We start from the raw sequence: 15375 nt of genomic DNA on the forward strand, positions 1-15375 counted from the left end.
AGAAATGGGCAATGTTTTTCAGCTCCCTGTGATATTTTTTTCCCTTTATTATTTCCGATATGGACAGGCAAATTGGCTAATCCACCTATCAATCACGCTCATTTGAGATTCACAGACTCACATCTTCATAAAGTATTGAGCAAGTGTGTATTTTGGATCCCAGGTAATCTAAATTGAGTATCGAGTCTATTCCTCAGTATCGAAATTGAAATTTTAGTATCGTGACAACACATGTAGGGAATAGCAGAATGTACACCAAACATAAGCATGATATTAAACAACCAAACAAGAATATTGTGATATGTCAACTTTTTGCTCCTAACAGGTACCACAGTAAAACAAGACTAACAGTATAGCACTACTAAAAAGGCAAAAAGGTCAAATAACAGCAGCAAAGCCGAATAATCAAGCAACAAGGCGTCTGACATGCATGTGGCACCATTATGAAAAACAGAGGAGGCTGCATATTCTAATGGCCTCTCCTCGTTTGTTTCCTTTTATAATAATGAGAGAACAAGGATGTTGGTCACAGCACACCGAACACTGATTCCCCATGTTTCTTTGCTTGTGCTTCCACCCACAGGTCACTGGTTTAGATAATTGCACTAAGCCAATCTCACAGTGACGTTTGAATTTACAATGCACTGCTGCTACTGCCGACTCAATATTATTATAAGCTTTATAGACCTTCAGTTTTTATGGCGAGCCAAGGTATTTGTGATAATTCATACTGATCACACTGTCACCCACAATGCATACATGTAAAAAAGAAGGACTTTTGCGAACACTGTAGTTAGTCAGCTTAACATATTATACAGGCTGATAAAACTGGCTTGGATGAGCAGCGAAACGTATTCACTCCTACAACTTTTTGTCCAGTTGACAGATTTAACTTTGGCTTTTACTATAGCTCAGACCTGGATGGCTACAACTTTTGTGAATAAAGCTGTGGTGAATACTGAGCATAGCCTTAATTGTTTATAATGTGTGTTTAACTTTGTAATTAAAATTTCTTGCAAATAGAAACTAATGATAGGTGCGGTGCTGCTGGAAAATCCGTCACAAGTCATTAGTGAATAAAGAATAATTGATGCTACATTAAACAAAGTCGTAAATGTGTCTCCCGGTGGGCAGTTAATTTGATTGTCTCAGACTAACACGACTGTATATAAATTATTGTGAAACTGCAAACACATAGGGCAGTAAAAATGTTGCATCCCATATTTTAAGAAACAAAAACGATTTAATTATCTTCTTTGAGAGAGGCCACATTTAGCAAAGTATAGCTGTCTGGCTTATTCAAAAGTTGCAGAAATACCAATAGTCTAATCCCCAACAAGTAAGTAGTGCTGACCAAGCCCAGCCCTAGATGAGGAGATGGGTCCCCGGGTGCTGCCTTGTGGACGAATTTCCTTAAAGGGGACTAATAATGCATGTTTTAACCTTGTTTGAACTTATATTTTACAATTTTGCCTGGTTGTCACTTACTTTATGTAGCGACAAACGAGAAGTGGAATCTACTTGGACCATTCACTGTATAATATTTATTTTGACTCAAGGACAAGGTTCACCGGATGCTGCTGCAGCGTAAGCAACCATGCAACCCCCTTTTACTGCATTTTATATTGCTGTGTGACTAGAAAGAGGACATTTTCAGGTTTTGCTATCTTCAGAGCAAAACGCTGCCTGCAGTGTGAGGAAAAATGATCTCTGCTCAGGGCAACTCACGGTCATTTATTTACTGTCTATCACATCACCAATAGGACGTGTGTGCGGGGACCCGGAAAAGCTGCTGTCTCCTGTCTTATCTGGGTTATGCAGAGAACAGGGGATGCAAAGAGGCCACGGGCGACTGTAAAGATACCGAAGACTGGCTCCAAGCTGGTACCGTGTGCCCATTACACCACTGCAGGTCCAACTTCAAACACTTTTTATTGTAGACCACAAGCGGCTTGATGAATATTCATAAACCTGTGGCTATGCTTTTGTGTACCCCACTGATAAAACTGTTTGTTTTTATTAGCGTTATGCAATGTGTATTTTGTTAGCTAGTTAGAGCAAAGCATTTGGCGCATAGAAGGACACACTGAAGTTTGGGTTATGTAAGCGGATCTGTAATGTATTTTTTGTATATATTTATTGTATCGTTTTTGTTATGGGGCATTTCACAATCTTTATGCTTTGTAATAGCTGGGGCCAAACTTAAATTGTGTTTTCACTGTCAGTTATACGCATGGTTGAAATAAGAATGGATCAGAAACACAAAACTTGTCAAGGATTAAAGTATTATGTGAGGAATTCATTACCATTTGCAGCCACAAGAGGTCACTAAAGGCACAAATAGTTCATTTTTTGAGCTGTTGGGCATTTCAATCTCAACTGAAACATCTAACTCATACAACCACAACTGATCTGAGTAAACAAACTGGCCCTATTTGACTTTCTTAAAACAATTTAAGATTTGCTGAACAACCAAGAACATTTATGTACTAATAATTAGTGTTGTCACAATACTAAAATTTCAAACCACAATACCACAATAATAAAAAACACATACTTTTGACAACCCTAGTTTTTTATGTTAATTTTTCATTAGGCACCGAATTCTTTAAATAATGACATAAATCAATTGTATACTAACATTTACCATTTCAAACACAGGTCTGAAACTCAGTATGAAATTTACCATTTGTCCAATTTCATTAGATTCCCGACGCATGGCTTCCATTATGGCCTGGAGTTTCTCATATTCAGCTGGTTTGTGCTTGGGGCTGCTGCTAAAGCCATTTTTCATCTGCATTTTCAGTCTTTCTGCATGGATGAAAGCAAATGATATGAATTAAAATCACTGGAAATCTTATCGTTTCTGATGTTGGAAGAGAACTCTTCATGCTAGCTCAGCACAGAGAGAAAGAAGTATCAGTATGCAGAGAGGCACGGGAGAGCGGGGAGCGAACTGTGCAAGAAACATTTGAGCAGTTCAGCTGTGGAGTCACACCGACAGGTGAATAAACACAAGCCTCAAGTAGGGTTTGACAGAAGACATGGCAGGTACCAAGACAATTCAACTACACTTGGGGTCGAAAGGGCTACATAGTGTAAGAAGTGGTAAAAGTATTGTAGTTTTGCTGATTTACCATCATTGTCTGGATTCCTCCCGCTCATCTTTGGAAGTTACTTGTGTGCGTTGCAGAGGATTAATGCTTTACTGTGATGGGACAATAAAACACAGCACATATTTAGAAAAGGATTCACACACTTTTACAGCATTGCACATTACTTTGTCTTCATTATTTTTATTATAGCTTTGCCTGGAGCATTTCACAGTGCATATTTATTCAGTCACATTCTATCAAAATAACTTTAAAACGTAATGGTAGTGGTGTCATTTGTTTGTCTCCATGGCGATAGATAAGTTTAACGCCATATTGTGGAACATTTCAGGTAAAGCTATAACTTCGATGGGGACAAGCTAGTGGCGGATCCTTCACATAGTCACAACGTACAGTTTTAACAATAAGCTAAGACTATTTTTGTAAATGTTAAGTGATTTTACATGTTAATGCTTTTAGGTTGTATTATAATGTTAAATTTGATAAACATTTAGGAAAACATACCTGGGAGACTACTTGAGGACACTTGACCATTCAAAAGATATCATATTTTGCTTTTGAATTGTTAATTGCTATATCAACAGTGCTTCTTTTTCAGGAACACAAACCTAACACATGTCTAATACACTAATACATGTTTTCTCCTCATCTGTCTGTCACCCCTTTTAGCTTCCCTCTTTGTCCCCTTGTCGTCTAAAAGGTAGCCTGGGTCATTATGAGAGTGCTTAAACTTCCACTTAAAGATTATTTTGTCCAGATAGCAGGTTAGGACACATTAGCTAACTAGCCTAAAACCTGCGAAACACGTGCCTGCTCAACCTAATCTGACTCATAATGTTAAAATGTGACACCACTGCAACAAAAATTATCGTTTCACATTTCTAAAAAACAAAATTCATCCCAAGAATAAAACATGAGCCGTTGTGAGTGGTGTAATTATCCAACAACCTGCAATTTAGTCTTACCTTTGAGTAGCACGGTACAGTTGACAAAATTTGTAACCTAGGTAACTGTTTCTTTCGCCTGTGATTGGTTCATTCATCATTAAGACCCGCCTTACGCACGCCCCCCTCTCAGATTTGGACCAATCCGGAGTGGGCGGCGCTTTCCCACATTCAGCCTGACGTCATGCCCGCGCGCAGTGCCTGGGACCGCTGTGGAGCAGGGAGCAGTGGAGGATCCTCTCCTTCTTCACGAATATGGAGCCGAGTTTCACTGTTCTTCCACACGCATGGGACTAAACCACGGGACATATGAAGTTAGATTTTCCAATGTAGACCCGAGCCGGAGCTCACCCAGCGCAACCACAGTCCTCTAGAGGTATTTGATCGTTCATTTGACTAATTACTGCATGGTAATTTGAGGGAAAATATGGGGAAAACGAAAGCATCTGCGAGCCAGGCATGCGGGTGCTAGTTTGTACTGTGGAAAAGTGTCTTGCAAGAAAGTAGGGAGTTTTGTTTGGATATTTGCGCGTGGAGACTATCTACTTTTTTCCATTGCAGTCAGATTAATCTTTCTCTTGTGATCATTTCATCGCCAATAACGCACACCTTGGAGAGAAAAGAACCTAAAGGCGCTGGCTGGCTGTCTTGGCACGGGCGCAGAGTAGAGAGGAGTCGGGATGAAAACTTAGCAGCGCGCACGGTGAAAGAAAGAAAGAAAGAAGAACCGTCCTTTACACGAGTAGACCGGTGCAAGTTTACTGCTGAATGCTCACTTCTTTTGACTAGTTCGGCGTTGTCATTGAAGGCATGCTCCTGGTAAAGTGGCCAATGCAGGTGAGCCATGAGTGTGAGAATCCTAGGAATGCATGGGAGGTTGCGTAGGGGCGGAGAAATCCAGACTGTTCACACAGTTTACCTTTTTGCTCATGTTTAGATTGCATTCAAACCTCAAACTACTACGCCATATTTAATGACACCAATCTGCATTTTAACTACGGGCGTTTCTGTACTAGGGGCATGCGTAAAGTCGTGCCATTTGCTTTGTGACCTGGCTTTTAAAGATAAGATTAAAGCGTTTGAGGCAATAGTACAGAATGACTCAAATGTCTTACCACACTGCCATGCATAATCCTTGTCAAGTTGTCACTGTGCGGTATATAACCTAGTATTTGTATGTCCTTAGAGACTGTCCACTTATTGCCTTGTCCCATTTTAAGAGCTAAAATAGCTTATATCTTGCCTTCTCTAAGCTGAATTTCCGAAGGGAGTAGCCATTTTTCATCTTTAATCCTTCAAAGTTATGTTTAACTCATCTTAAAACTTGAAATAGAGTCTGTTTAATTAAGTCTTGGTGCTAATTTTCAAAGGTGACATTTCCTTGTTGGCTTTACATGAAAAGATTGCGGATAAACTTGGAAGTAATGTATCTGCAAGTGAGCAGGGGACCAAATCCTCACATTTTCAAAGTCGGTCAAATAGATGGATCTCCTTCCTGTTGTCGCTCCATTGAGGAAGAATAAACTTAGTAACACATCTTCTGATTTCCATTAGGTCATGAGACAGATGCCAAACAGCTGATGGGTATGACTGCGCAAAAACAAGATGCAACCCTCTGACTAAATACTTTTGGTTTTGCTGGTTGAATTTGGTACTTTTTTGACACTTTCATTTGTCATGCTCTGTTCTGTTTCTCTGCTCTGCAGCACAAACTTGAGGTACATTTTGCCGGAAACGTTTTGTTCTCATTTTCAGGTCACAGATGGATTTTATCAGAAAGCGATGTGCATACCTTTGCTCTGTTGACACACACACCAGTGGCCTCTTGGAAGTATGCCATGAAACAAATCCAGTGTAGGCTACTCCCTATTGACTAGTATGCATGGAAAATCTGCATAAATTGACCAATAAAGCACAGTTAGATGACGCTACATCGTTTTTGTTCTCTGGCATATATTTTTTTTCATCATATATATACATTTTTCTTTCTTCAGTTTGGTCCAGTGATTATTCTTCCAAGATGTTGCTTTAAACTTGCTCTTGTTTCTCATACATAGTTAAATGAAACCTGAGGACTTGTTCACACTGCCATGTTAGTTTGACCCACTCTTCACAGTAAGTTCATTTTAACACAAAGTGACAACCACAAAATAGATTAGCGCTGTTTGGCGGGACTTTGCATCTTGTATTTTTTCATCCCCTACTTGGCCCAGCATCAAGGCTCAAGCCCTTATCCCTATATTAAATGTCAGATTAGCCTTTTTGTGCTACAATCAAATGTTGCTTCTCACTATTTCTTTATATAGAAAAGTGTTTTTGGTTTGTTTTTTTAGAAATGGCTATTTTTCTTGCTTCTGTGCTTTGTGCATGCATGTGTGTATGTAAGTGCAAAAATATCAAGCTGTTCCCACAAGTCAAGAGAAGGTCAGCGGACCTGGTACGCAATTCAATCAGTCAAGTGCTTTCACAAGTGGACCCTACTCTGGGTGGTAGTCAACATTTGTGTTTGAAATGTTTTTGGGTATTTTTTGACAAAGTATTGTGTTTTTATCCCCGCTGCGGACTGTCAATTCTTCAACCTTTTGCAACTGTTATAAATTTTAGTTTGGCTTAGTTCAAAGGTGAGAACAACACATTAAATTGCCTTTTAGGGTGTGTATTGAATTTTTAAATTACTTGCGTGGATAAGCCCTGGCATGTAAGGGTGCTGGGTGATTGGCGATGAATTCCTGAAAGATTCCGTGCTTTTGTTGGAACCCGGACAGCTAAGGATAATAAAGAACACAAAGCATGTCAGCGCTTCCAGAGATTAGCCTCACAATAGATTTTTTTTGAGTCCAGTAAAAAAAACTCTTCATACAAGCCCCAAAGGAAAGCTGAAGTGCCAGGACTCCTATTGGCTAGTACTGCGAAGTTTTTTTCAGTGCTACTACTACTACCACTACTACTACTGTACCACAACTAAGGATCAAGCAGCTTCTCAAACAGATTTCCGGAGCAGGAGATTTACCTCCATGGTGCACGTAATACCTTGTTGAATATTTTACAGAGCTTCTCACATTATCACCTCTGTCAACCGCGTTTCTCACTAATGCTACTAAGAGACTAGTCCAGGAGAGGAAACACCACTGTCATGTCAAGTGAAGAGCAAAGGAGGGGGTGGTGACTCTTCTCGCAGCTCATTTTCATCCATTTTTTTTATAGAACTCAGATGTTCTTTTCTTATGCAAATTCACAGCTCAAGGTTAAATGCTACAAATTCTTAAGCTCCCAGTGGGCGTATTTAACATTTCTGATATCGCTGCTTGTGAATGAATAGACTGGCTTTTTATGTTGGTCATTTCATTCCAACAACAGTGCCAAACATATTAATGCATCTCTATAGGTTAGACTGATAAAAACATCAACAACAGAACTAGTTCACGTTGCAGTTTGGATTTTATTAGCGATTTTCACGACTCATGGGTCAGAGCGGAGTTATGCTGTTACGGTAATGCTAATAACAACTAGCATGTAAACAGCCTACTAGAATTACTTCCTGATTTACTGATGATAAAACCGCTTTATAATTAGATGCAGACAGCACATAACAGTCTCATTTTGACCTTAAGAGACTGAAATATGAACTGACAAACTAATAATCACATTTCAGACATGTAAAGTTTGTAAAGATCTTAACTAAAGTAGGACTGGACAATATGGGAAATTTTATAAAAAAAATTTCCCACATATTGATCGATCTCAATTTTCAATTTGATCATCTTTCATCTTATTGAAAATGTAGACATGTGAGCTTCAGCTATAGAGAGCAGGCTCTCAGGGTCGCTACAGTTCTTATTTCACGTTGATAGGATAATAATAATAATAATAACAATAATTCACTAATAACTCACATTTACATTTAAAAATGAATGAGTTTGTACAATATTTTAAGCCTAAAAAGCGGTGCGACTATCAGAAGAAATGTGGGCAATGTCCGTGTGCTAAACTAGGTTTTAAGTTTTACTCATAAATGTGAGAAAATAGTTGTTTACTCTTCGTAACTTGGATTTTAATGATGAGAAGCACCAGAGGGGAGAAAGAGGAGAAGGTGAGGAACTGCGGCTGGATCAGAGAGAAGGAGGGGGAGCAGGGGCAGACGCATCACACACACAGAGGCACAGGGAAGAAAACACTGGACTTTTAGGCAAATTGGCCAGATTTAAGTAAAAACTTGTGAAACGTAAGGATATGAGAGGAGACATAAAGAGATGTGCTGTGGCCTTGATTCAGGTTACCCTGTGTTTAGATCATGAGCTATCAATCTCTCAATTTTTGACACAACCCTGAAAATAAGACTGGGTTTTTTGTTGTTTTTGGAGCAAATTTTGTTACTTCAGAAATTGCTCCCTTTGCGATTTGCTAATTGTGTCCAATCAAATTGCGATTTTGATTCAGTTGCAATTAATCTCACAGCCCTATTCCTTACTGTAGGTTGAGTGTGTCACTTGGTTTTGAATAACGAAGCTGAGACCTGGTTTGTGGTGACACGTGTCATACCAAAATGGTGTGTGAACATCTATTCATGGCTTGTTGCAATTAGTCCGGAGGTGAAGGCGTCTTGTCAATGTCAGGTTACATGCTAGTGTAGTCATACATGTTGCTGGCTACCGCTTCTCAGGCTAGCTGTGAAAACTGAAACGCTTGGCAGGATTGTCTCCATCTGGTTTTCCGAAAGCCTGCAAAAGAGCAGAGCATTCACTTCTTAAATGTCAAGGCATTTGAAAGACTGCTGCAAAGTGAAATGAACTCCAGGAAAAAGAGTTGTTGACACTGAAAATGAACAAATACAGTTGAAGTATATGACATTTGAATGGCATTTTTATAGGTCCCCTGCATAAATTGTATATCTGTGCTTTGTATCATCAGTGTACTCCTTATATTTTTATTAGTGATGACATGAAAGCAGACAGACCTGTAGCCTCCAGGCAGACATGGAGGATTGATCCTGAAAGAAACCTCTTCTCTTGAAGTCTTTTCACAAAGCTGAGTATGCAACCTGAACTTGAGCTATATACCACAGATGCCAGAGTTGTGCAGGGCTTAAGGCGGGATTACTCTAGTTAATAAGACATTCAGAAGTGCAAAACTGTTAAAATACACTATTTGAAATTGTATTGTAATGAATTTCATTTTTAGCGAGCTAAACATTTCAATATTGTTGGGAACATGACCGAACATTTTTGTTCTCTTCACTTGAAGCATTCTACTGGGCTGGATGTTATGGCAAAAAGTTAATTAGTAAGTTAATTTTCTTGTCAGAATATTGATTGATCACAACTTTTATTTTGTCTAAATTTGTGGTTCTCAAACTGTGGTTACTTTGTAGTTGTAGATTCTATCCATATTTATGTCCTCTTTTGGGCTTAGTCCATGTTTAGATCTCCTTTAGCCATTGTTTATTTATCTAAGAGTGGCTTTTGCCCTTGTTTGTCTAATTTAGTACCGAGTACTCCTGGCCTAGTTTAGTTCTAGTGGTACTCAGAGTGATGAATATTGGGTGATACTTTATGTAAAAAGTTTGAGAACCACTTGTTTAAAAAAAACCAAATGCATAAAATGGCTTTCAGTGTTAATTTCCTGGGTCTAAGCGATACAGACTGTTAAGCTTTGCCATTTAATAGAACAATAATCAAAGTTATTCCTCCAAAGTGCGAACTCAAAACGACATGCTTACAGAAAGGATTGGCTGCAGCCTTCTTGATTAAAAAGACCCAAGGATATAAATGACAATAAGAAACAGACAGACACTAGATTAATACAGGCCTGCTTCCACAAACTACTATCAACATACTAATCATTAACTAGTCATGACTTTGTGCACATTACGTGGTTTTGCAGTTTCAAAGGATTGACAGAAAAGTGTATATCCATTTCAAGGATTGTTACTACCTTCAATTTAAACCACTTTGTTTGTTCTATAGCATGAGCTCACAGATCCATCCAACTTGAAAGCACTCATTTTCATCTCAGGGAAACTCCTTTTTGCACCACCTAAAGTACTCTCCGCCTCTCCTTGCTCCACTAACTCTGAACAATTCCAGACCCTCTTATTTTTGTATACGTTCACTCCCAGGTGCTGGCAAGATTCACCTAAGAACATTACCGGCCTCACAGCCAGCTGCACTCCCTTTGTGTCGAACATGCTGAAATGGATCTATGCCTGAGCCGCAAAGCCTTCCGCAGCCTCCATGAATCATTAGAGTACAGCTAAAGACGGAATTTATTTAGCTAAACTGTTGGAGTGTGATTTATTTTTTCAATTAAATCCTGCTTTGATAGATTAGAGTTTGGGCAAGATGGTATTGCTATAGTCTGCACAGTATGCGGTGACATTGCACAAGGAGATATTTGTTGGAATAACAACTAAAACACAGTAACTTGGGGTATCCGTTTCACCGTTCACTCACCTGTAATATTTCATTATACTTTAACGCTGAGTGCAGCTGGCTGACATTTTCCTTTTCTTGGCTGTTGTTACTTTAATTTAGGTATTTTTCACACATACGCTTCAGTGGGCATTACGTTCGCTGTCATGACGGTTGAGGTACGTGAACTGATTTTGCGCTTCAGTAGTATCACAATAACCTAGACTCTCAGTGGAATATTAGAACTTATCAAGAAGGTTATCACATGGCGTTTTTTGGATTCCAGCGAACAGGAAAGTCAGGCCAAATTTGGGAACAGATTTTTGCCGTTTTCTTGGCGAGGAACACTGGAAAAATGTCATTTGGAGGTAAAGCTTGGCTGCCTTTTTATAATTAAGCCCCACTTCAAGATAATGGCATAATAATCAGTGCACCGAACAGTAGACGTGGTTATGGGAAATTATTTCATTTTTTTTTTTCTTTCTGTCATCATTGCAGTGCCAGTAAGTGAAAAATATGACTCGAGTGGGCAGAGTAGCCATTATGTCTTTCCTTAAAGCGCTCACATTAGTTCAATTAACAATGGTTCGTAAATACACATCTGTTCTGATTAGCAGTTCACAATGTTAATTATCATGCTTCTGTTTTGCAATATGTTTATTAGGAGATGAGAGCCGATAGCATTCGTCATCCGTGGCCTGTCCGTATCAGAGCAACGATAGGGAGTGCCAATGTACCGGTAATCAGCCAGCAGGAAATACACAGCCAGCCCTCTGTTTATTCATCCCATTTGAGCAGGTTTCATAATATTTCACAGGAACTAGAGTTTCCTGCCCTGTTGTGGTCCGCTGTGTTTACAATAGATTCACTGTCTGTATCATTGCACTGTGGTATGCTATGGGTTTTCATATTTTATTACAGTTTTGGTTTTGACTTCTCGCTTCACAATAGTTGAAATAGTTGCATTTATATTAATAAAGCAATTCATATTTGCAACAGTGCGGTGTTAGAAATGGGCAATGCAGTCTTTTGAAATATGCATTCTAGCTATTTAGTTTAACTCAAAGGAAAAAAACTGTATTAATCCCAGTTTGTACATTTTTTTACCATGTACTGTTTTCTGAATATGCAATACAATCAGACCTATTACGTAATTCTTTCATATTGAGCTCAGACCGTTATAGACACCAGTGTGATTTAATTGCATCGTGTTTTTTGATATCACAAAAATCGCCCTATGAATCATATTAAATCATCACCAAATGTGGGATCTATATCTTGTATATCTCATTTACACTCCTTTATATTTTAAAAAAGAACAAAAGGAGAATTAAACTGCAGTGATAAAACGATTTTGGCTTTCAAGTCCAGACTTACTTCAGTTACAGTAAAGGAAACCTGTTTTATGTCAATATAATTTCATTTTTGTTTGCATCCTATATAATACTTCATATATTATTATTTTCAATGCCGTGCACTGTTTGTCAGGCCAGTCCCTACATCCTTCCAGAGCCATACTTTATATTACAGATTTTCATACTTGAGGTACAGCAGTTTCTCATATCGCAGAGCCCATGTGAATTTATTACTGTAAATGTCAAATCTATAATTCTCCCCAAAATGCAACAATAAACCCACACAATGTCACTTTATGAAGAGGAATCCATCAGCTCGGGCCTCTACATCTAATTCAGCTCAGTGATTGATCGCGACAGGAGATGAACTATCCCAGAAAACGAATCAGTGTTAATGTGGAGCTGCTGAGTGGGCTCGCTGACTCACCTCAGACACCTGACATTGTGAAGGCGCAGCACTGCCAGGGGCGGGACATTTGTTATGCTAATTCGCCTTTTCAACATTTTTCTCCCAATTGGGATGAACCAGTGGTATTTCTGTCGCCTTTTGCACTCTCAACCCCTGCATGACTGACATGTAATATGCGCAGCTGTGGAAGGAATTTTACCAAAAGAATTAAAAATGTATAGCAGAGCCTTGGATACAGACTGGATATACTAAACAGAAGATCTACTAGCCTTGTCACCACCTCATCCACTGTGTCTCAGGCAAAGCTGTCCAATCGGGTCCGTTTATTTCAGTGATGCAATGGGAAACTGGGCTCTTCATCTATCATTTTGAACAAAATCAAACCTCAGATAGATAGACCTTTATTGTCCTCAAGGGGAAATTCTTTACTGTCAAAAGAAACCACATAGATACAAACAATAAAGAAAAATGGGCACAAGACAACGCACACTCAAGCTGATGCGGATCCAGATTACAGATAGTCGAGAGCGGTGATGGCAGAAGGCAGACAAAGCTTTTACTGAAGTGTGGAAACTTCCATGTCAGAGTCTTGTATCTGCGGTCTGAGGGCAGCAGACAGAAGATTCAGATTAACATCGTTTTGTGCATCACTTATTAGATTTGTTTCTACTTTTTTGTTGCCGAGTAAATGCGGATGGTCCATGTGTATCTCTGATTGGCTAATTAACTTATCAGTCACACCTATCTGAACTCTGGGGGATGCGACGGTGACATCATGTAAGCTTTTGTAAAGTGTTGGAGAAGCCTGTATATTGTTGTTGCATTGTTTTCCATTTTTGTAGAACTTTTAAACATATGGCCATGGAAACTGTTGAGTTTTTTTACCGTCCAGAGTCTTTTTCAATTTTTGACTTCCATGGGCGAATGGTTTATCCTTGTAAGTCCAATATTAGTTTAATTTTATACCTGTTTTGCGTATCATTTTGACCTCTGAGGTTCAGACTGTATAATACAATTCCCTCTAAGCTTGCTTTGCATCCACAGTCTTGTATTCAGGCTAGAGTTACGTGGAGAAACACAGTCGTCCATTAAATATGTTCTACTTACAATGTGTGACAGGATAAGGCATGTCTTACTAGCGCAAACTCCATTTAAAGGGACTCAGATCCAATCAGAATCATTTATGTCACCTCTGTCAAAACATATTACCAGAGGACACAGACTGAAAACAGCTGATGTAGCCTCAGTTATAGCGTCACGTCTGGCATTGTCATCCAGATCCCGGAAAAAAGCACTGCAGGTGAGTGATTACCGAGTTGGCCTTTCGCTCTCACTGCAAACATTGAATATTTGGTCTGCAGTCATCCTCCCCGAGTAAACATTCCCTGCAAGATGTAGTAAGTGCGTGGGAAGCGTGCACGCCCAGTTTTGCGGAGGACTTTCCAAGCTTAACTCCGGTCCTTGCCCTACCCCTGCTCTGATTGGAAGCAGGATATTACAACACAAGTTCAGTGCGTTATAGACATGGGATCTGCGCGTGAATCAGGTATTGTGAATTGTGTTAGTCCAGAAAATGAAGGGCAGGGTGTCACGCTGCTGTCTTGCCAGTCTAGATTCCGCTGTTAAACCCAAAGTAAACAAAGACCAGGTACGCTTTAAATAGCCTTCATTGTCCTTAAAACGGAATCTCCAGCTAATGATTGATAGAGTTATTGAAAGTCGCCATGTGTTGACCGCGTCTTGCTGTTGAAAGCAGACATTCCTTCGTGGATGGGTGTGTCTTTTTAAGTAAAACATTTTCAGCTGTTCAGAGCAGAGAAAAGTCAAACAGAGATTTAAAAATAACTGTGTTTTTGCTTCTGGTCAGTTCACCACGTGGGAGACTCGCAAAGAATTTGTCAACAACACTTCCACACCACACCGGGTTGTCTTAAGTAAGAATCTGGCACATTTTATTTAGCCTTTTGTGTATGTGTCTTGGAAAGCATACCAGCGTTTTATTGCTTGCTGAAATGAGCCCGCATGGTAAAAATGAGACCTTTAGCAATATGCATTTTACTATAAACTAACTCAAGTGTTCCATATAAACAAAAGGTTTAAATGTAAGAAAAGTGGGACTGGTTTGTTTTGACAGTGTTCACCCTAAAGCTTTACATTTTAAGATGAAAGAAACCACAGGACTTTTTGGTTATATATAATATTTTTTTTAAACTAACATAAATGCTAGTGCTACAGGGAGCTGGTATAATGATTACTATACTGCAAACTATTGGGATTTGAACTAATGTACTGCCTGCATGCCGACATGTCCACACATACCACATACAAGTTTATGGCTTAATAGATTGTAAACACTGGGATTAATCAAGAATGTAAATTATGCACACTTGTCACAATAGAACAAGGTCACGTACTTTGGCTTCCACTGGAATGTATTAGCTCTGTGCCCAATGAGTTCATAGTGCAGGCATCTGAAAAGGAAGTCATTTATCTTTGCTTGCTCTATATAGAAATGTTTAGAATTAGCGAAATTGTAATTATCTCTGAAAACCAAAGTGTCTGAGATATTAGACTTGCTTCAAAAAGAGTGATACGGATACGCTATATATTTTTTCATTTCTGTGGTTAATTAAAGCAGTATGTAACTTTTCAGCTAAAAATAGACTAAAATAAAAGGATGTTTTGTTCATTTTGGCTGTTTTTATTGCACTGGAAAATGTTGAAAAACTCATGTCCTTACTGTCCTTTTTGGCCTCCTCCTGCGTGTTTCCATGGAAATATTGTTCCTTTGGCTATAATATTACAGAGTACAGCAGTAACTTGTATATTTCCTTAGAGAATGTTCTGAAGTATGGTTTTATCTTTGCATTTCTGTGGAATCATAGCACTTTCTAACATACAGCTGAACCTTGAAACTGTATATAGAGCTTTGTTTTTGCTCATTATAAAAAAGAACCAAATTTTAAACATAAACTATTTAGAAAAAGACATGAATGATAAGGATCTATGCGTTATTGATTTGGCACAGATCCATGTTCGCTGTAGCTTAGATGCCTCAAATTGACAGTTTCTCACATCTGAAAAGTTGCACATGATACGTAATGCTCAGCATGTCCGGATGAGGGTAAGCCGACCACATGCTGGTGG

The 15375-nt window shown here is 39.0% G+C and overlaps 2 protein-coding genes across 2 annotated transcripts in view; one reads left to right on the plus strand and one right to left on the minus strand.

Annotated features, from left to right (window-relative positions):
• Positions 1–3207, minus strand: part of LOC117388865 (coiled-coil domain-containing protein 148-like) — a 41917-nt gene extending 38710 nt beyond the window's left edge. The window contains exons 1-2 of the mRNA XM_055230458.1: positions 3138–3207; positions 2687–2811 (exon numbers count right to left, since the gene is read on the minus strand). Of these exons, the coding sequence (XP_055086433.1) occupies positions 2687–2811; positions 3138–3165 (153 nt within the window). The 5' untranslated portion in view covers positions 3166–3207. The remainder of the gene's footprint in view (positions 1–2686; positions 2812–3137) is intronic.
• Positions 3208–4240: 1033 nt separating this feature from the next.
• Positions 4241–15375, plus strand: part of pkp4 (plakophilin 4) — a 106068-nt gene continuing 94933 nt past the window's right edge. The window contains exon 1 of the mRNA XM_033987450.2: positions 4241–4433. The gene's annotated coding sequence lies outside the window, so the exon portion shown is untranslated. The remainder of the gene's footprint in view (positions 4434–15375) is intronic.

This window comes from Periophthalmus magnuspinnatus, chromosome 21, assembly GCF_009829125.3.
Source record: "Periophthalmus magnuspinnatus isolate fPerMag1 chromosome 21, fPerMag1.2.pri, whole genome shotgun sequence".
Classification (NCBI taxonomy): Eukaryota; Metazoa; Chordata; class Actinopteri; order Gobiiformes; family Gobiidae; genus Periophthalmus; species Periophthalmus magnuspinnatus.